This window comes from Anarhichas minor, unplaced genomic scaffold (genome assembly GCF_050575085.1).
Source record: "Anarhichas minor isolate MPS153535 unplaced genomic scaffold, ASM5057508v1 ptg000009l, whole genome shotgun sequence".
NCBI classification, from domain to species: domain Eukaryota; kingdom Metazoa; phylum Chordata; class Actinopteri; order Perciformes; family Anarhichadidae; genus Anarhichas; species Anarhichas minor.
In genome coordinates this window covers 4,631,467-4,652,919 of record NW_027466455.1, presented here as the reverse complement: position 1 = coordinate 4,652,919, position 21,453 = coordinate 4,631,467, and the positions used below count along the sequence as shown (strand labels likewise).

The following is a 21,453-nucleotide window of genomic DNA, read 5'->3' as shown; positions in this document are numbered from 1 at the left end:
TATAGTTTTGTTTCCTCTTCATTTGCAGTGCTTGTGACCCTGAAAGGGAAAACTAATCCTATAAAAACACATTTTGATCCATAAAGGGAAATGTTTGACATTAGCAGCATGTTAAGGAGGTTACATTAGTTACAATGCTTTCACTCACTGTTATTATATACAAAAAATGAAATTCACAATTTAAGAAAGGAAGAAATGTAACAGATTGAAATCAAAATTTAAAAATCTTAAAAAATGGTGAAGAGTTATGAAAATGAAAATTCCAAACCAAGGTTCAATCCCTTTCTCATTTTCAATAAATTTCGTAAAAAGACCCATTCATGATAGTGACAACCACTCTATCACAGCAAAGAGTTTGTCAGACAAAAAAATAAATGAAGGAATGGAGAAAAACAACTAAATACGAGGGGAACACTGAAGACATAAATATTTACTTTCTTTATTTAAAAAGGCCTGGTAATTTTTTCCGTCTATCAATTTTGTTCTGCTAAGAAAGGTGTTCCAGACTTCCCTCTCCCCAGCAACATTTTCCAGCTCCCCCCGGGGCGTTTCCAGGCCCGATGAGATATACAGTATAATCCCCCCCGGTGTGCCTGTGTGTAACCGGGGCCTCGTACCAGTTGGACGTGCCTGTAAAACTGGAGGCATCCAGATCAGATGATCCGTTTTGATGAAGGAACAGCAGCTCTACTCCGAGCTCCCTCTGGAATGTCTCAGCTCCCCACCTCATCTGTAAGGTTGAGCCCAGCACCCTACGGAGGAGGGTTGTATCCACTATCTCCTTCTTTTGGTAGTGACCCACAGACCATAGGTGAGGGTTGGAACGTAGATAGACTGGTAAATCAAAAGCTTTGCCTTGCAGCTCAGCTTCCTCTTCAACACAACGGTCCAGGACAACCGCCTATTCATCTCACCCTCCATTTTACCCCCACTCATTAACAAGACCTCAAGAGGCTTGAACCCCATCGCTTGGAGCAGTGACTCACTTCCAACCCAGAGGGAGCAATCCACCATCTTCCAGCAGAGAACCACGCCTCAGACCTGGAGGTGCTGATGCTCATCCAATCGGCTTATTACTTGGCTGTACTGCCCATTGCATGAGGAAGGTCATGGTCTGATGAAGCCAAAAGAATGGCATCGTCTGCAAAGCAGACGCTATTCTGAGGTCCCCAAACCAGACCACCACCGGCTGCGTCTTGAGGTCATGGCCATGAATATCACAAACATGCTGAGCATCGTGATACGCTGATTATTATAACACCCTCTGGTCCCCATTTTTTAAAAATGGGAACCATCATCCCGGTCTTCCCCTCAACAGGCACTGTCCTGGACCTCCATGCAATAATGAAGAGGGGTGTCAGCCAAGCTGGCCCAGCACTGTCCAGAACCTTCAGCTGTCAAGTCTGCCATTGTCAGTATCTGTTGGAACAATACAGAATGATGCTTGTACTTTTTCATGATGCTTGGTAACTGAGAAACAGTTACCACTTGGTGTCTGACCTTGCAGTTGTTAGGTTCAGGAACCTCTCGGAACTGTGGGAGAGCCGCACGTGCCAGATGTGCCAAAAAGTCAGCCGGTTCAAATTATGGTCAAAAGTATTTAATCTTACAGAAGCTAAAACAATTGCAAAGTGTATTACACTATCAATATAAATATGATCCGTAGGAAAAGAGTCCACACACGCTCCAACCAGGAAGCTTGATACCTGCAGGATGAAATGTGATGAACTGAATGAATTCTTCCTTTGAATCTCCTTTCATAGTCTGTAAAGCATCCACAAAATGTCTGTCTCAATTACAATTGCAAAATCCAGCTGCTCCTCCTGGCTTCAGTCAGCTGACCGCCCTCACGTGACCTATTGGCTTTTGGTCTGTCGCTCCTTCTGCACGTCACTCTGCTTCTGTTAGGCCCAGCTTCTACTTCCTCCTCTGGTCATGGTGGTCTCTGAAATGCCTGTCTCAAAATCCTTGTCTGTCCCTTGGCTATTCTTCACAGTTTAATACATTCAATGATTGTCTTTTATGGCTCAACACTTCTATGGTAAACATACTGTAAACATATACATTTGATATATAAGTATTCTTGCGATGTTCCAAATATTTTGACATTTTTTACAAGTATAAAGTGGCATTCCACATACTTGCTAACATTTTACTATCCACCTCTAGGGGTGCTATAAATCCTACTAAAAAACACTTCTAAACCTAAATTCCGCACACAGTCCACAGGATGTCTTTGAAGACAGATGACATTGAAGTTTGTTTCAAAGGAAGATAAAGGAGGACTGGGTCAACCTGGTACCAACCCTCACCATACTTTGTTATGAAGCTTGTTTATCACCGTGTATAAAGGACAGAGACTCAGAGACAGATCTCTGAGCAGCAACTTGACGCATAACTGTATGTGATACAACTCTGCTCCTTCTTTGCAAGAATAAATGCCAAATCAAAAAGCCCACACACTGTGGCAGAGACATTAATACTACCTGCCTGCAAAGCTATTGTGAACGTGATGCTTGGCCCTGACGCAGTTAACGAAGTAGCTAAAGTCCCGCTCTCAGATAACACAATTGCCAGACGTATTGGTGACATGTCTGCAGACATTGAAAGTGTTGTTTTGGAAAAGATACGCATCAGTGGGAAATTTGCACTGCAACTTGATGAGTCTACGGACATCAGTGGACATGCTCAACTCTTGGCCAATGTGCGTTTTGTGGATGGAGACGCCATCAGAGACAACTTCCTATTTTGCAAGGCATTACCAGAAAAAACAACAGGAGAGGAAATTTTTCGGGACACATCAGAATATCTTGAACAAGGAGGACTTCAGTGGGAAAACTACACGAGTGTCTGCACTGATGGAGCAGCAGCCATTGTCGGGCGCAATAAAGGCTTCGTTAGCAGAGTGAAAGAGAGACACCCAGATGTTCTTGTCGACTGTTTTTTGCACCGCGAGCAGCAGACCTAGCTCCTGTGTTGAATGATGTCGTGCGCATGGTTAACTTTGTAAAGACAAGACCTCTGAAAAGCCGCATATTTGCATCTTTATGTGAGGAAATGGGAGCGGAGCATAACGCCCTATTGCTCCACACAGAAGTCCGATGGTTGTCGCGCGGCAAAGTGCTGGCCCGTGTGTATGAGCTGCGGGAGGAACTGAAAGTGTTTTTGACTGATGAGAGGGGCGATGATGCAAAACTGCTCGCAAGTGATGAGCGGTGTGCAAGGCTGGCATACATGGCAGATATATTTCAGCACCTGAATGAACTGAACACACGAATGCAAGGCCGAAATGAAAACCTGCTCACAAGCACAGACAAAATAAATGGATTCCGTTCAAAAGTGCACCTCTGGCAACATGTTGAAAGTGCCAACCTTGACATGTTCCCCCTCACCCAGAAATGGTAAGGAGTTGTCAACACTGCTGCACTGTGTGAGATAATAGGTAAACACTTAAAAAACTCTTGAGGAGAAGTTGTCATTTTATTTCCCCTCAACCTCCACTGAATGCCTTGACTGGGTTAGGGACCCATATAGCTCAGCAACAGTTTTTGGAAAGGACATGACTTTGCACGAGCAGGAGGAACTAACTGAACCGTGGTTTAAAGCTGAGCTTTGCTGATCTACCTTTGGACAGTTTTTGGTTGACTGCTGCCAAGGAGTTCCCCATTCTGGCAAACAGAGCTATTTCAACATTGCTCCCATTTTCCACTACATATGTGTGAGATGAGCTTTTCAAGCATGGCTGCTATGAAAACTAAAAACAGAGAGAGACAGAGCTGTAGAAGAAGAGCTTCGTGTGTGCCTTTCTTCAGTTTCTGCCAGGATATCAGCTCTGTGTTCATCCAAACAGGCCCAGGTTTCACACTGAGTAAGTATCAACAAATTAAGAGACTTAAATCGTCAGCATATATGCTGTATTATGCTACAATGTGACATTTTGTAACTTTTTTGGTTGTTGGTATGCCGCGGGATTTTTTTTATTGTAAAAAATGTGCCGCGGTTCAAAAAAGGTTGGAAAACACTGATTTAGAGGATACACACATCCGAGTACAGTTCAAGCCAATTTCACCCAACAAAGAACAAACTTCGCCATCATCTGCAATCTACCAGCAGGTGTTAGAATTACATTTTTAAAACCTCTTGAGCTCGGGCCCTATTTGTAGGCCTCTGCTCGAAAATGACATACCCATACTAAAGTGACCACAGTTCTGTAACTACAACATCTATTTTAATAATTTTTGATGCTATAATCAGATCACAACACTTGTGAGGTTGTTCAGTGGGTAATATTGTGTATATGTTGCTGGTTAATATAGTAAATGAAGACATTACACAGCTCAAATTGAAAATATTCAGGTTCGCCTGAAGAAAAAGCACTTTCATTGATATTATGTTTTTGAAATAATGCAGCTGGCTCCCTAAAACTCTCCCAAATCATAGCACAAGCTATGTATGTATGATCAGTAGTCGTAGAATAACGTTTGGCTGGGATAAAGTGAAGAATAAGAGGCTTTACTACAGAGAGGTCACGCGAGGTCATCATTTTCGAACCAGCTGTTGCAGCTCTTGCATTGTACTTTTATATACTATATAACTATATATTTCATTTTTTTTTACCACTCATATTATTCAATACATCCAAATACAGATGTTAGGAATCATTTTGAGATTCCTAACATCATCAGAGCCTGTTTCTGGCTGTCATCTATAGGATTTTCTCAGTTCCTGTGTGTGTATGGGGCTGTAGCTCAGCCTATCATCGGTCGATTTCAGTCATTGAGCCCGCCTTCGACTCGTCAGAGTCTCAGGAAGGCGTGTGTCGAATTTGGTGTTGATTGACAGAAGTTTCAGCCAGTAAAGTTGCAAGAAGTGCCGCGTCTCCCCGAGCTTAAATTTCTGTTCGCCTGAAGTCTGACCGCTCGCCCATGGTGGATTGACCGCTCTTATTCTGGAAACAGCTCGGAAGTAAACAGGATGCAGTTGGCAACAATGATTCCAGCTTTGATCCGGATAATCTGCGACGTTATTCCACTCATTTTTCATAAAACCTGACCAAAAACCCACAATTTCTTTCGGCGGAGGGCAGTGCGATGGTACCTTTGTCCACTCACAGCTTTCTACTGCTTCCACGGAGAGAAAAACCGAAGGTATTTATGCGTTCGGCCACGAGTGCTAAAGCTATAAAATGCATTGCAATGCTCGGTAGCCGCTAGCATCGTGGTACAAATATTGATTTGCCGTACTCATAACGGCGATTTATGCCCAGGATTTCATGCTTTTATGACACGTTTTCTAGATGCTTATATTAGTGGTCTATAGTTGTGTTTGGAGTGTGTAAAAAGTGACTTATATGATAGTGTTGCCCATACGTTGCTGTTTAATCCGGAAAAACAACTGGACAAATCCACAATACTGGCGAACAATAAGGCTATTTTTTCGAACAATATTTTCAGGGGTGCTGAGCCCGAGAGCCCCCAAATTCGGGGGCGTCGTGTGCAAGAGGAGAGATTCACAGATTTTTACCTTTATTTCAATTTCTCTGCTCATGGTGTGTGTAAATCTAACTGCACTCAAATTTGGTATTAAAACATAGTTACAGATACAATAGTTTAAAGTGACAGCCGTCATGGCTCTATTGTAAAGGTCTTGGTTGGAATCTATTAGTATCTTGGCAGATGATAGAAAGTTGTCTATAAGTTGAATAACAATAACTATTTTAACCACAGTAAATGCAGAAAAATCGTAGGAAAATACAAATGACTCAAGTCTTGCTGGCAAAAATTGTACAAACAAACAATTCTTCGTATTTAACAGCCAAATCCAATTTAACAGACACAGTTCTGAGTTGAGTACAGGCCTAAAATAAATATATATATCTTTCCCACATGCGTAGAAGAACAGATGTGCTTGAAGAAGAGACATCTAAATTACCTCAGAGTTTCAGTCACCTTTCGTCCGGTTGTGTTCCTTGACAATATGGTCTCCACGAGGTTTCTTGGCCAACGCAGATTTTTCCAACTGTGAAACGACGATTTTTGTTTTAATTAACATGATGGTATCTGTAAAAACAGCAAAAGTGAAATGGCATTATGACCTACAACACAATTCATTCTGGGACAACACTGAAGTTAAATTTAACACTAACTAACTACTGGGGGCGTTGCAGAGCCCAAAGGGCATGCAATTCCACTCAAACAAGCCAAATGGGGTGCAAAATGCTTGGGTCTGTCTTTCTCAGCCATTGGGACCTGGTTGTACCCATTGGCCAGGTCCATGGTGGAAAACCAGCGAGCACCTGTCAGTGCATCCAGGGATTCCTCGATAAGAGGTAAAGGAAAAGCATCTTTTCTGGTCTTGCTGTTAAGTTGATAGATAGATAGATAGATAGATAGATATGTACTTTATTCATCCCCAGGGGGAAATTTGTATGTTACAGCAGCAAGACACACCAAGAAGCAAAGTAGCAGAGTAACCAAAAATAATAAGTATTAAAAAATGCACAATATATACAATAGAATAACGGAGTAGGACAAATTAAGTATCAGAATATAGAATATATAGGATAAAACAAAAATGCACAGTATATACAATAAAATAGAATAGTGTTAAATTAACTAACTAGGTGAAAAACAGTAGTGCAAAAGTCAACCCCAGCAAACAACAGTGGCGGTAGTCAACGCACAGGCGCAGACTACCATCCTTCTACTTTACCAGAACGATGGGGGAAGCACAGGGACTGCTACTCTCCCTGATTACCTGTGTCTCCAGTAGTTGATTGATATGCTCTTTTACTACCTCATACTCTGATGAAGGGATACGCCTGTAGCGTTGTCTTACAGGGACGTCATCCAAGAACAGAATGTCATGGGCTATCAAGTTTGTACAACCCAAATCACCCTCATAAGCAGAAAATACTGAGGTGTACTTCCCAAGAAGGGACCTCACCTGATCCTGCTCTTCAGCAGACAATGAAGACAGGTCAATGGCCTCCAGCTGGTCCTTCACCGTTTTAACGCACTGAGATGCCACTGTGGCTACACTAGATGGCCTCTCTGTGACTCCTGTGGGCAGACTGACAACATTAACAGTATCCAAGGTGCCTACAATGGTGCGGGGATAAAGTAACACATCAGTTAACATTAACAATCGGTATGTAGGCTGTGCCTCTTATCACACGAACCAAGGCAGGTGACGCAAAGCAGCCCAGCCAGTGCTAGGGGGTTCGAACAACACAGTGGCACCCGAGTACTGCTCAGCACACGTCGCCACCACTACTTGCATCATGCCACCTGGGATATTACATGCCTTCTTTACCCCAGATCTTTACTTTATCTGCAGTGCCCAAAGGGGCCTGCACACTGGCACGATGGCACTTTTGCACTGCCTGCACGAGAGACTCTGGTGCCCCAGATACTGGGGAAAAAATCAAACAAAGCTTGGCCATGCTGCCCAAAGAGCTCTCTGTAGCACCTGCAGAAATCATTAATCCCCAACACACAAGGACTGGACGGGACAAATCACCAGGGGGGTCCTTTACGACCACCACCCCACAACATGGCATCGACTTGCCACAAAGCTCCACGTCTAGTTCCAGGTAACCAATGTAGGGAATGGGCAACCCATTAGCAGCTCTAAGCTCCAGCCAGTGACAAGATTGGAGTCGTTATTGACCCCATGGCTCGAAATGCTGGAGGGAAGAAGCTCTCTGTGACAGTAGACACCATGGATCCTGTATCCACTAAGCAAGGCACCTTAATTCCACCCACGTTCACATCCACATGTGGACACGAGGACATCAACTTGGAGGTGTCCCCTGCACCACTTAAAAGAAACCCGGAGCCCGTAGAGGTCCCGCCCGAACTGTGGCTCTGCAGTCCGGTGGGTGCTAGTTTTCCAAAGCCTGAGCTGAATGGGACTGCCTACCAGACCGTGGAGGAGCCTGCAAGGACTGAGGGTGGGGAGGGATGCGCAACCCGTATGAAGGTATATTTGTGTCTTTATTATGCAAACAAAAAAAAATGTTTTAAAAGCAAATTTCTCGCACTGCAATCAAAAATCAAGTTTGTAAGTGAAAATATATAAACTGAGAATAATTTATTTGTTAGTTTTGCTTATGAAACTAGAATTTTTGGTTAGAAAAATAAAATCTTTGGTTAAAAAAATAAAATCTTTGGTTAAAAACAAAACAATCTTTGGTTGAAAAAAAAAATATCTTTGGTTGAAAAAAAGCTTTGGTTTCAAAACGAAAAGCTTTGGTTTTGAAACCAAAAGCTTTGGTTTTGAAACCAAAAGCTGAGTTGGGTGTAGTGGGCGGGGCATACGCTGCTGAATGTACCAGGAGTTTCTATTGGTCGGTTTGACTTGTCTCTCGGTATCTGCATCATCTAAACACAGATGGGAGGTTACGGTGACATGGAGGTAAGTTGACTGCTCTGTTTTGTTAAAATTATTTTAAATATAGCAGCACTTCACTTTGTTCTCATGTTGTTAGTGTCGTGGAGTCTCTTTTTAAGAACGACATGGAGGGCTGCTGTGTTGACATGTAGCCCCACTGTGGGCTAACGTTACATGCACCTGAGGCATGACTATGTTAGCTAAGGTTAGCTACACATGTATGACACAATTTAAAACAAATCCTATGAGCTTGGTTCTCTCTGACCGAGGTAGGTACAGATGACGAGGTTACAACCATATTACTGTCTTGTATTAAACTTGATGAAGATAAGCTAAAGTTGAAATGAGCCATTAAATCCTTAAAACTCTTAACTAGCTAGCTGAAGACATCTCTGGTCACAAGTCATAAGATAAGTTAGGCGCCAAGTCGGCACTGACGTTTCCTAAAGTCGGAGGCTACTATCAGACTTTCACTGTCCCTTGATGACAGTACAGGAAATTTAAATTCTGTCTCACTCTGACATCCTTGTCGATGTACCCAAAGCTTAATTATATTAACGTGGGCATAGCTATTGATAGCCTAGCCACCATCGCCAGTCTGACTAACCAATTACAGAAATTATTATCTAATTTGATATCAACCACAATCACGTTAAATTAGCATGGGTTGCTATCATTAACCGTTTTCTCCTGGCATCAATATGATTGGCAGAGACGTTGGGGTATTTCTTTACTATGATCTACTTCAGATAGTCTAAAATGACTATTTTTGCAGTAAATACCAACATTAGGGTTAATTTACAGAGGCAGGGTCCTATGTCTCCCAGGAGGAGGGACTTAATACACATTTGGTGAACTGTCTTCATCCACAGCAACATTTAACACTCACTAAACCCACAAGTGGCAACATTTTTGAAAGTAACTACATAGATAACTTATGTTAGCTTAGTTAGTGATATCATGTAGTGAAGCTGAGGCACAAGTTATTCATAATTTGCTTGGTGTTTTCAATCAAATAATTACACTCAAACATTACATTGATACTGTCATGGTAATACTTACTTTTTTTCTTTTAATGTCAGAATGGAAACCAACAACAAACACGACCTCAGGTAATTGCATAATTTGTTTAGAAACTGCCTGTGTGACAGTAATGCATTACACTGTAACCGTGTCCATACATCTATAATCCCTTTCCAGTATGATGCACGTGAAGCCACGGAGGCTGCACGACATCTCCTGTCCCTGATTTCTAGGGCCATACCTGAAGAACCTCAGGGACAAAGGCAGGGACAGAGTCAGGTTATGGAGAGATCCTCAGTGCAAACTGAAATGGCCAGGAAGACAGGCATGCACTCATGTCAATGCGCCAGTTAAATGTGTCATTAGTCTGGTTTTTACCATGATGGCAGCAGTACAATTACGCAACTGTCATATAACATTAATTATGCCTTTATTTACCCAAATCAGTTTTGTTGAGCTTTTTAGAAAGTTATCTGGTTAAGGGCAACTGTTGTGTTCTTTACGCTGGAATACTTGGATGTGGTGCGCTTGGTTGAGAAGTTGTCACGATCAGGCTTTGCCCTGTGTGTTCTGTGTCTTTGTTTCTTTCTGTAGCTCCTCACTCACCTAATCAGTTCATTCAGTGCACCTGCCAGTCACACTCAGCTCATTACTCTCACCTGCTCACTCTGCCTCCTTCACTATTTAAACCCCTGCCGCACACACACCCACTGCCAGATCATTGTTTGTTTTCTGACCTACCTGCCCGTTTTGCTCGTCCTGTTCCCGGTTTTCCAGTCTGCCTGTTCTGCCTTTTCCTGCTGGATTTTCCCCCTCGTCTTTTGTCTTGTCCCTGGATTCGCTGTTTGTTTTTGGTAATCATTAAAACCTTTTTCACTACACCTGACTGTCTGCGTTTGAGTCCTCATCATGCCCCGTGACAGAAGTATAATAATTCAAAAGTAATATTATTCTTCTAAAATCATACAGGTCCTTCCCTGGATTCTTTAGGGGCAAGAAATGACTTCAAACCAGAGGTCACATGCCTGCAAAGGTTTTGAAAATGTGGAAGCCTTTTGAGCTGACTTTTTTTTTACTGGCATCAAAAGTAGAAATGACTCCGTCCTCAGCGGATGAGGAGACGTTCATGCAGGCAGGCTTTGGAAAGAGGACTTTGTCAGTGACATCTGACTTTACACATGCAGAGGTATTTTATAGGCTGAAGCAGGCACAATGCCTAATGTGTTGTCAAGAGTAAGAATTTTGTCTAATGTTTTTCACATGATAAAACTGTCCCAAATTGTTTTTATTTTAATGTAGTTGTCCAGTCTACTAAAAACCAACTTTCCAAAGATGGCACATCTCGAGGACAGATGGCTACTTTACAAAGCATCAGGTTCATAATTACTGTACTTAAATTGAAACATATTTTATGTTTATTGTACCTACAACCAAAAGAGGAGGAATACATCATGTTTTGGGGTCATCCCCAAAATCAGTCGTTTTAATTTGTGTTTTCACAGGTGGAAATGGAAGGAGAAAACTCTCTGCTGTTCCTCTGGAGGCTGAGGGCTACACTGGGTCCATACTGAGATGTTCCTCTACTGCAGGAAAGACCATGCTCTATATGGTTCCTCTCCAAGATGAACTAGAGCTAACACCTCTTCCTGCAAGTGCACCAGAGTTTGCACTGATGCCGAAAGCCAGCTGCAAACAGTGCAAAATAGAGATGCCTCTGCAGATGCTGGCACTCCATATCAATGACTGTCTTCACTCATGCCCTGAAACAGAGGTGAATTGCCTTACAGTTTGGGGTTAAGGATGATCAAAATAAGTACAGATTGTAATTTTAGGAACAAGTAAAATGTTCTGTTTAATATATCATATTTAAAAGCTGTCAACAAATTATTGAATATGTTGCCAAACATGAATTGTGCATTTTAATGATATTTAACCATCTGATTGATCCACAAGACTAAATAGCAGTAGAACTTTAGTCCTTGATAAAAGTTTTTAACAGACTTAATACAACTAGAATTGTAAACGTGCCTGCACTATTTCACATTCAGGATGAAGATTTGGTGTTTGTTGAGGAAGTGACATCTGGACCTGTTTCAATATCTGCTTCATCATCCAGTGAAGACCACTGCCCTCAGAAGGTATAGTTAAAAAAAAGTTAAGATTAGCCATCTTTGATGTTACAGTTATTGCCCATAACTTTGGTATAAGTCCGTATTTCATATGTCCGCATGTAGGAAGAAGAGGTCCAATGCCCGATATGCACCCATGTCTTTCCTGTCTCAGACATCGAGGCACATGCAAGCTGTTGACAACGGTAATTGTTTTGGACTGGTTTGACAATTGTTCCTACTCTGACGATAAGCCATATAAATTGGTTTGTGTCATGTAGATTTATTGCGTTTACTATATTTAGACATAGATGGCAAGATGCAAAAGTCTGGTTTACACACCCATTGACGGCAGTGTTATCATGCAAGATTTGTGTGTGAAGATGAATAACTATTGCCTTTATTCTTATAGTAGTGAGGACAGAACCTGTCAAAGAGACACACTTCATACTGATATGGATCTTATTTCATGGTAAATGATTTCATGGTATATTCATTTATTATGAAATATACTGTATTTATATGTTGGTATTAAATACATTCCAATGTGAGGCTAATTTCAAGATTTTAAACTTTTTACAGCGAGGAAGATGTTATCAAGTGGGTAAGATTACAGGTGGACTCCAGCAAGACGTTTGAGATTTGTGTATCCAGAGACAACATGGTGGAAAGAGGTCTGAAGTTATGGAAGCGTCAAAAAAATGGCAGTCCTGTGAATCCCTTGAGGATCACATTCCTGGGAGAACCAGGGATTAATACGGGAGCCCTGAAGAAGGAGTTTCTGTCAAGTGAGTAGTTTAATCATCATAAGTTTATTTGCCCCAGGGGAAAATGAATTGAAGAACCATTCAGCTAAAGATGCTAACAACGTATGTACAATAATGCACTTGTCAATGTATGAGCTCAATTACTTTTTTGACAATCTACAAAATTCGGCTTGTGTAATGCTTTTGATTGTTTTGTTTTGTATTTTAGCAATGGTGGCTGGGATCGAGAAACGACTTTTTGAAGGAGAAAGTGAAAGGGGGAAGATGCCAAAGTATTCCTTGAATGATTTGGATGAAGCGTTATTTAGGTACTCCGCCTAATGATTACAAAATTGAGCTGAGGTCTCCCCTTGCACTGATGTTGAGTATTTTAAACCCTCTGTTCCTGTTTGTAGGACAGCTGGTGAAGTATTTGCTGTCAGCATAGCTTCATCTAAGGGCGTCCATGACTCTACTTTATCACCATTAATAACAATGGTATGTTGAATTTTTTTAGCAAAATATACACAGATTAATTTCATCACAACACAATGTTTTAATTACTTGTTTATATAGTGCCCAAAACAGTTAATATTGTATTAATAAGCAATTCAAGTCTCGTAGTGCATTTGAAATCCTCACTCTGCATTCCTATTTATCCCCCCATCTCTCTTTTTCCCTCCAACTCAATGCAATTACCCATTTTCCACATCAAACTTTCATCTTTCTCCTCTTATCTCACCTTAAGATGTATTTTTCAGGGGGTGCGAGTGTGTTGTGTCTCCCTCAGAGAAATGCAACCAGGTGGAGATGAGACTTGAAACAAAGGAGAGGTGTGCGTGCGTGCGTGCGTGCGTGCGTGCGTGCGTGCGTGCGTGCGTGCGTGCGTGCGTGCGTGATATCCATCGTGCAATAAAAACAAGTGACGGCACAGAAGGAGGGAGAGCGGGCTGAGAGTGCGTGGAGAGGCGGAGGAGAGTGTGGCGGCATTAAGCAGCTCGGAGATCAGTGGATGCTGACAGAAGCACAGCTGCTGATGGGAAGAGGGAGACAAGAGTGTCAAACAGAGCCGAGGCAGAGAGCAGATACACTGTCCACGCTCACCGTCACGGTGATTGGGATGGGAGGACGGCGGCGTCTCTGCAGCTACACATAGGCGGTAAGTTACCAGCACACACCTGCAAGCATCACAGTTTATCATCAGATTCCGTGAAGGTCAGTGCAATGATATTTCAATAGGAGCCTCAGTGTAAATGTGTTTTTCTGAGATGTCAATATTCTCTGCAAACGTCAGACCAAACTCATATTCAAAATGAAGAAACAAATATGGTTGTTTTGTCATTTTTACGGCCAATATTTAATACATCATTCCATCAGTGACATCTCATAACTGCATGTCTACAACGTCTTTGTAATTGCTGTCAAAATGCTGCTATAATGCTGCGTGTAAGACTAGTGTTCTTTGAAGTACAGAAAATAACAAGTAAATAATAAGTTATTGATCATATTTATACAAGGACATAGATTCCAGGGGAACACAAACTTAAAGATGTCTTTGTCTGTGTGTATAAAAGTCATTCAATCAATTTGAATGTTTAAATATTACAAATGCAAGGCACACCGACAGTACATCTGTATATAGATACATTCATCTTTCAAATCACATGTATAGCACCATGAATCTTGCCCAGTTGAATGAGATGTAAATAAATAAATTAGGCTCTGAATGATGTATGAACAAACCCCTCAGTAATAGCCTTCAGAATATAGATAAGAATTTAACCGAAAAGTTTGGCGTATGTAAGTGCTGCTGAAGTGTAGATTTCAGTCTCAGAGTCTGAGGAGAAAAAGATAATTTAGAGTAATTAGAAACTAATAGATATCACCATGAAACCTCCCCAGAAAGAAGACCTGCTATTTTCAATAGATATAATACAGTTAATAAATATACACAGAGTTGCAGTCTAATACAACAGCAGTTATGTGTTGAAAGAATCATTCCGGAGGATGTAGTTTGTGGTACTGTTGAACTGTATTGCGTTATGCAGAGAGGTGTTTCTGCTATTTAGCCTTCCCTTGTTGATATAATTGGAGCGGACAAAATAATGGAAACAGGATTTATTGCAGGAGGTGTATAACTACACCCGTGTAGTGTCGTCCCTCCACCAATAAGGTGCGGACTGGATGCAGCGCGACAAGAGAAACACATGGTGGATGAAGCACTCGCTGGACCACTTGCTGTTGCACCTGAAGCTTGTTGCTGTCAGCTTCTATCCTTGTATCTGTGTTATGGTGGCTGGACAGTACGGGAAACATGTTCAGAGAGTTTATAGTGACACTCCTCACCGCTGAAGGAAATGAACGACTGGGAAATAAATTCATTTTGTCAAGCAAAAATGCTGAATAATCCCCATTTCCAGCTTTTCTTTTGTCTGATTCCCAGAAAATTTACAAGAATAAAACCTTGGATATATTATTTATATTAGTGTTGAACAATAAAGGAAACACGTATATGTGTCTTTCTGACCTCTTGTCAGAGTGAACATTGGAAACAGTATTACGGTATAACGGTATTGCAGTATTACGGTATAACAGTATTACGGTATAACAGTATTGCAGCATTACGGTATTACAGTGTTACGGTACTATGGGATTGTGGTATTACGGTATAACGGAATTACGCTATAACGGTATGAAGGTATAACAGTATTATGGTATAACGCTATTAAGATATACTGGTATAACGGAATTACGGTATTAGGGTATAATGGAATAACGGTATTACAGCATACCAGGGTATTTAGAAACCCTGACGGTGTGATTTTCATGAATACTATGAATTGGTTTGATACTGTATTGATGTGATGTATTGATGTGCATGGCGCGCCACCAGAGGTCAGTCTCTGATGGGGGAACAGGGAGCCGAGCGGAAAGATGTGGGGATAACGTGACGAGGCTAGTAAAACACGTTCTCCAACAATAGGAGCCGCTTATAGCCACATTTTACAACAAATTTAATTTTACAACAGGTCAACAGAGTTTTCGCTCACAAATGTACAACTTTGTAATCACAGAGAATATTCAAGTTGTTTTCCTCATGAATTTGTGATATTTTTTTTTTTTACCACTTTAATCTCTGAGGTTTTTTTCAGAATACTTCCCCTCTCCCCTGCCTCCATAATTCATTAATTCCTGAATGAAAATAATCGTGATTTGACTCCCTAAATGAAACCGCTAATTGATTATCAGATACTCCGCGGTTATATATCTCGCCAAATCTTCAATCTGTATAGCGGCACAATCATTACATGAATCTCGTGATCATTTTCTACCCGCTGAGGCATAGTAACATCAGGCAGCTGCTTTTAGGGGGTTTGGATAGAAATTCAACACAACAGCATCATGTAGAAAGCCCAGCAGAGTTACACAGCAGCTGTTCACCCTGAGCAGCACCACTGAGTCATTTTCAAAATCTCTGCACTGCAGGCAGAGAAAGCAGGCAGGTCAGATGTCACAATCATCTTCTGGAATCTGTCTGTCTGTGGTTGTTAGAGAGACAGTGGGTACTCCAAATCTCAGGCAGTGCCAGTGCTAACTCAACACGTGCAGCATGGCAGTTAGCTTATTGATCAGCTGATCACTTATATTGACAGACTAGACTGGTATGATATATACAGCACTGTAAATATCCAGCGTTTTCTGCTGAGATCTTACGTCTCTGGGATCCAGGGCTGCAGGCAGCATTTCACTATTACTGAGGAGGTGGTGAGTCACGTCAAACTCAATTTTAGTCAAAACAAAAGATACAGTTATAGGAACATCCCCAAAAAAGATATGTTCATTTATGAGTTTCTCCAAGTTTCCTATTAAAAGAGCTGTCGACCACCTGCTTTCAGTGTTATCAAGCTATTGAATGGGTTCCTCTCTCTGCCAGCGGTACCTGCAGGCAGTGAATCACATCAGAGGGAGGAGAACAGACGGAACACAGAGGACAAAAGGAATGACTGACGTCTGTGTTCGGCATTCTTTATAAACTTCATATTTGAAATATTCAATTCTAGTCCAGTTCTGAATTTAAAGACGACCTGGCTGACCAAGGAAATATACAGCTTAAATGCACACTTCAATATTTGTCTATTTATCGTAAATCATATTGTCATGGAGTTATTGAACAATGTAATCGCATATCGCAGATTTTTCTAAACCTAACCAAATAAAGCTCTAACGTAAGTTCAGCCAGGAAGACTATCCTTGCACCTTTTGGCTTGTAGTCCTCTGTCTCTAATACGACTTCCGCACTCTAGCGGCACATTCTCAATTCCAGCTGTCATTGTCAGAAGCGTTCGGGCTGATATCTTCCCTCACGATCGGGATGCTGACATAAATGAATCGGCTTCCATATCATCTGCAACTCGCCGCAGCGCTCGGATTGCTGCCCGACAAGAGGAAGCCGGTCCCGAAATACTGGAGATGCTAACTGCTCAAGGCATCAATCCGGCTCTGGGCTTAGACCTCTCGCAGCCTCAAAGCCTGGCTAACGAAGTGGGTCATGGATCACCAGCCCGCGACGAGCCCCCACCGCAGCTCACGGATGCAAACGTGCAAAGAAAACGCATCATTCAGCTCCTCAAGCTAAACGCAAGGCCGCCGCCACCAGATCTGCTCATCCCGACCAGCCTCTGGCCCTCTCAGCAACCCTCCAGTCTCTGGTAAATCTAGGCTATAGATGCCCGCCTCCAGTCTCTAGAGAACAACCAAGCGTCATCTTCCTCGGCAAGGCGCTATGCCTCTCAAAACCTGCAGTTCATGCACCAGCACCCTAGCAAGCAATCTCCCCCACATATGGCCTAATCATACCTCAGCATTCCCTGGCCTCTGCCATCCCTACTCCCTTGCCAGGTACGCCATATGTTCCCTCTGAATCTAACACTTCTCCACGCTTAAGATCAAAAATCTTGCAGGGAAAAGACATCAACCTCATCAGCCTCATACTGACATCTCCCGAGTGTGAAGGTAAAGTCACCCCTGGCGAGAATTTCACTGCGCTCATTAAGTCTGCTAACCCAAGATTGTCAAGAGACATGGCAATCGGTGAATTCGTAGTCGCTTTCGGCATTTTTCGCGACGTAATATGCCGCGTCTACCTTGAACGCTGACAAGAACTGGACTCTTATTTAGCGCTGATTGGCAACCTTAACCCGAGGTACGGAAAACACAGGCGCATTCCTGGGCAAACTTCCGCACTTGTTCAACCCTCTAAGTGTCCCACTCTCTACCGGTCCGGCTACTCGCCTCGAGTTTCTGGGCATTGTGCTGGACGCCGTAGAAATGAAAGCTTCTCTTCCAGCAGACAAACTCAAGCGCATTTGCGACATTACTCAGTCTTATACTACATCAAAAGTAGTAACAAAGGAATAATTGCTCTCCCTCTTCGGCCATTTCAATGTTCTTTTAATTCATTTGATCCAGCTGAGGACGTTACCTTGTCAGACTTAACTTTTCACCCAGATTGCTTCAGTCTTTTTCTCAAACACTCCAAAGCTGGAGGTGCTGGAGGTGCTAAATATTATGTGTAAATATATAAAAAACTATGTTTGGCACCGACCCTCGTTTCTGACCCCTAACAGTAATCCCATGTCCAAGTCCTCGTTTACCATCATTTAGAGCGAGTTCTTCTGAAATGCAACCTACCCTAAAGCATTATTCAGCTCATTCATTTAGAATAGGCGCTGCAACCTCAGCAGCTATGCACGGTCAATCTAATGCTTCCCTACAACAACTGGGGCGTTGCTCATCCTCCGCTTATTTATGCCTCCTATGTGCGCGCCAATGGTGGTTGTGGGTCTTACCGGTTCATGTAGGTCATTTATGGTAACCATGTTGTCTAAGCTCAAACCTTAGCAGCAGTTCACTGGCCATTACTGGCTAAAGCATTGGCCCAATCCCAATGTCCCCCATTATGGACTCACGGACTTTGAGGCGCGCTCCCGCGAAGTCCGTGAGGGTTTAGGGCTGTCCCACTGTCAACTCATCGAGTGTTTGAGGGCTCTCTGGCAGACATTTTGAGCCCTTTATGAACCCTTATGATAAGTCTGACTTTACCTAAGGGAATTACCCACAAATCATTGCAATGTGACGTTAAACACGGGGTAACCAGTGGACACATGGAGACATAAAAAAAAAGGTAAACAAAGAGGACGGCTCACGTGTGTTCAGCCTGTCTTATTCAATTTACTCAGAAACATCAAGGGTTAATGATGGAACAAAAAATGAACTTCAATCAGAAGATATTTATTAATTCATCAATTTGATTTTGTCATTGAGGCTGTTTTGAAAAAAACGAGTAAATAGATTATATAAAATCACCTCATCTTGTGAGGAAAGAGCCTGGAAGACTTTCAAATCAGGGAGTACAAAGTATAAAATAAATACACACAATTATACATCATATTTTTTGTCGTTTTCATGGTAACGTGATATGTTGCAGCAAAGTGCTGTCCCATTCATATTTACACCATTTCAAGCCCTCACAGCCTCTCACACTCACCCACTTACCAGGTGATGTCAGTAAGTCCTTGAGGGTTCAGGGTTTGAGGGTGTAGGGGGGACATTGAGATTGCGCCATTAATCACAAGCAGGGCACTGCTGCCCTCTAACCACCACTGGCTCAATTGCTGCTACCCAGGTCAGTGGTGACCCGCTCTCTTGCCACATATTTTACGTCCATACAACAGGTTCTCTGCTGCGGCTATCCATTTAACCTCAATTGCAGTGTAATGTTTATTTCATGCCTCATCTCTTAGCAGTCTGCACCAATTCGCTGAAAGAATTTGCAGCCATTCAAGTCCAGCTCATTGAGTAATACTTTCTTTTGGGGGGAACGTATTGCTGTGTTTTCCTTCTCGCTTTGGGGATTTATATTGTTGCCGCTCGGGGCAATCGCCACTCGATCACAAATCTCCCTGTTGAGTTCAAGCGCCATGGACGATGATGCGTCCATGGCGCCATGGAGTCTTTCCATGGAGATTTGCATCATCTGTCATAATAAACGTCAACTACTAATCATTCACTTGTCTCTCCTGACTGAAGTATTTTTGTTAGCTGAATTTGTTTTCTTTCAATTCACCATGTTAAGTTTCACTTTAACATGGTGGCAGGTGCACTTTTTATTAAAAGAGTAAAATTAGTCTCAAAATGCTCACAAATCTGTTGACAAACGGAAAATAAGATTTACGTGTCCAACAATTTGTGAATAATTTTGGGTACTAACGAATGTGCGTTCCAATCTACACACAAATACCAAGCAAGTTGAACACGGGAAAAATCTAAATTTGAAATTATATATTCAGATTTAGATTTTTTAAAAGATTTACACAGTTGATTTATCGCCTTATAATTTCTCATAAGGGCATTTAATGATGAAACAACATTGTTCTTTGTTTTCCCAGAAGAAGAACAAGTTAACCAGCTAACAGTTACGTTATAGCCAGATGGAGGAGAGGACTACACCATCATTTTGAATTGTCTCTTTGATGCGTTTAGGTTGTAGAAAGTCCTCATTATAAATAGAAGTTATTTTGTTTGATGGGTTTGCAAAAGTCATGTTTTGTACATGAAGATCAAAAAGCTGTTCAATCAGACTGAGATGGACAAAGATCCTCTGAGCAACAGTTGAATAAGAACAGAAGAAATCACTTCTCTTCAATAATGCAGCCAAGCTGGAGTGTTAACAGGGGTGCTGCTGAAGAAAAGCTTCAGAAAAGAAATAAATAGGTTATTCTAGGGTTTGCACTATTGCAATATCAGCTGAACAAATCAAAGTTCAAACCTCTTCAATCTAACCTCTGAGTAGACTGCGGAGGGTCCAAAGAAAAACAGACGGACTCGATGTTCAGAGCCACGGTTACCAATGTGGTAACTCATGCTATTCTGGACCCAAAAACAAATCCAATACCGATACCGAAGGGTATTTGGGGATAAAATGGGGGATATGAGTATCTCCCAAGTAACACTTTAGAGTTTAAATAATACATTTGTCTGAATCACACTTTGTCTCTGTTAAAATAGTCATTATTGAAAGATACTAAGGGTGACTCAACACTTTTGAGCGGCAGTGTATTTGGTTGATGAATGTGTTCTAATCCAAGGGTGACGAGCTATTCTGTCTATTTAGAAAAAAACAACACATCTCCCACCGGAAGCCCAGCTGTCCCAGTTTTTCAGAAGTGTTTAAATGCAGCATGCATTGGTGGATCTTTGTGTGAAAACAGTCTTAAAACGTAATGCGCAAATGTATCCTGATCCGTGCGTATCAGGCGATCAGTGCACAAACATTTAACAATCAGTTAATAAATAAAAAAGAATGTCACAAATATTTTTAGACATTTGGGTACAGAGGAAGCGATTTGAAGGCAAATATGAGATCTGTGAAGCTCAAAATCTTTACGTAAAATATTAATATTTATTTTAATCTGTTTTACACGTATTTAAATTGCTTAATAATAGGGTGTATTAATAGAATGCGCATTCTTAAGCACCCAAAATTATGCTCAAATTGTTGACATTTAGAAATATTGTTTTTTGTTTGAAGATCATGTCATATATATTTGTGACCATTTTGACTTATTTCAAAATCTGCCAACAGTCAAGCCTGCTAAAGAAAATGCAAATGTGCGTTTCTATCCACTGCTGCCGTGTGAACACTAGGAGTTGGTTCGGAAGGTGCTAATTCTCCCGTCTGGTGCCACAAAAGCATTGCAGAAGAAGTTATGCAGCAAGATGACATATGAGCTCCAGTTAAAGCTTAAATGATAGAAAAACGTGGAAATATGACATTTCTGTTTGTTATATATTTGTTTTTCTTTCGAAAACACACTTAATGAGCACAACATCAGACTTATTAGAATCCCAGGAAACTCTGATATGGGCATGAGGACATCATACATTTTCTTTTGCACAGCAACAGATTTGTCAATTTACATCACATACACATGATCAAGGCTGGACTGCTGGCAATCTAAAGGGGAAGCTGCTTTTGGGGACCGGGACCCTGGAGGCTCCGACAGGATCAGGTTTACCAACGTTTCAGTTGGTTTGTGGCAATTTTATTAAATTCAGGTAAGATATATTTCGCAACTTGCAAAATATTCGCTACTGTCATTGGCTTTTAAGGAACAGGGGGT

At 41.7% G+C, this 21,453-nt stretch overlaps 1 protein-coding gene across 1 annotated transcript; it reads left to right on the top strand.

Moving 5' to 3' along the window:
- Positions 1-10,510: 10,510 nt before the first annotated feature.
- LOC142945964 (uncharacterized) lies at positions 10,511-13,085 on the top strand. The gene is made up of 9 exons (XM_076086904.1): positions 10,511-10,603; positions 10,717-10,792; positions 10,920-11,188; positions 11,466-11,555; positions 11,701-11,714; positions 12,108-12,313; positions 12,501-12,600; positions 12,688-12,769; positions 13,062-13,085. Exons 1-9 carry the CDS (start codon positions 10,511-10,513, stop codon positions 13,083-13,085), a joined length of 954 nt encoding a protein of 317 aa, XP_075943019.1.
- The last annotated feature ends 8,368 nt before the right edge of the window (positions 13,086-21,453 follow it).

Coding starts and splice junctions, on each gene's coding strand:
- LOC142945964 (XM_076086904.1), top strand. CDS start 10,511: ATGACTCCGTCCTCAGCGGATGAGGAGACGTTCATGCAGGCAGGCTTT. Junction 10,604..10,716: donor CTGACTTTACACATGCAGAG/GTATTTTATAGG, acceptor ATTTTAATGTAG/TTGTCCAGTCTACTAAAAAC. Junction 11,189..11,465: donor ACTCATGCCCTGAAACAGAG/GTGAATTGCCTT, acceptor TTTCACATTCAG/GATGAAGATTTGGTGTTTGT.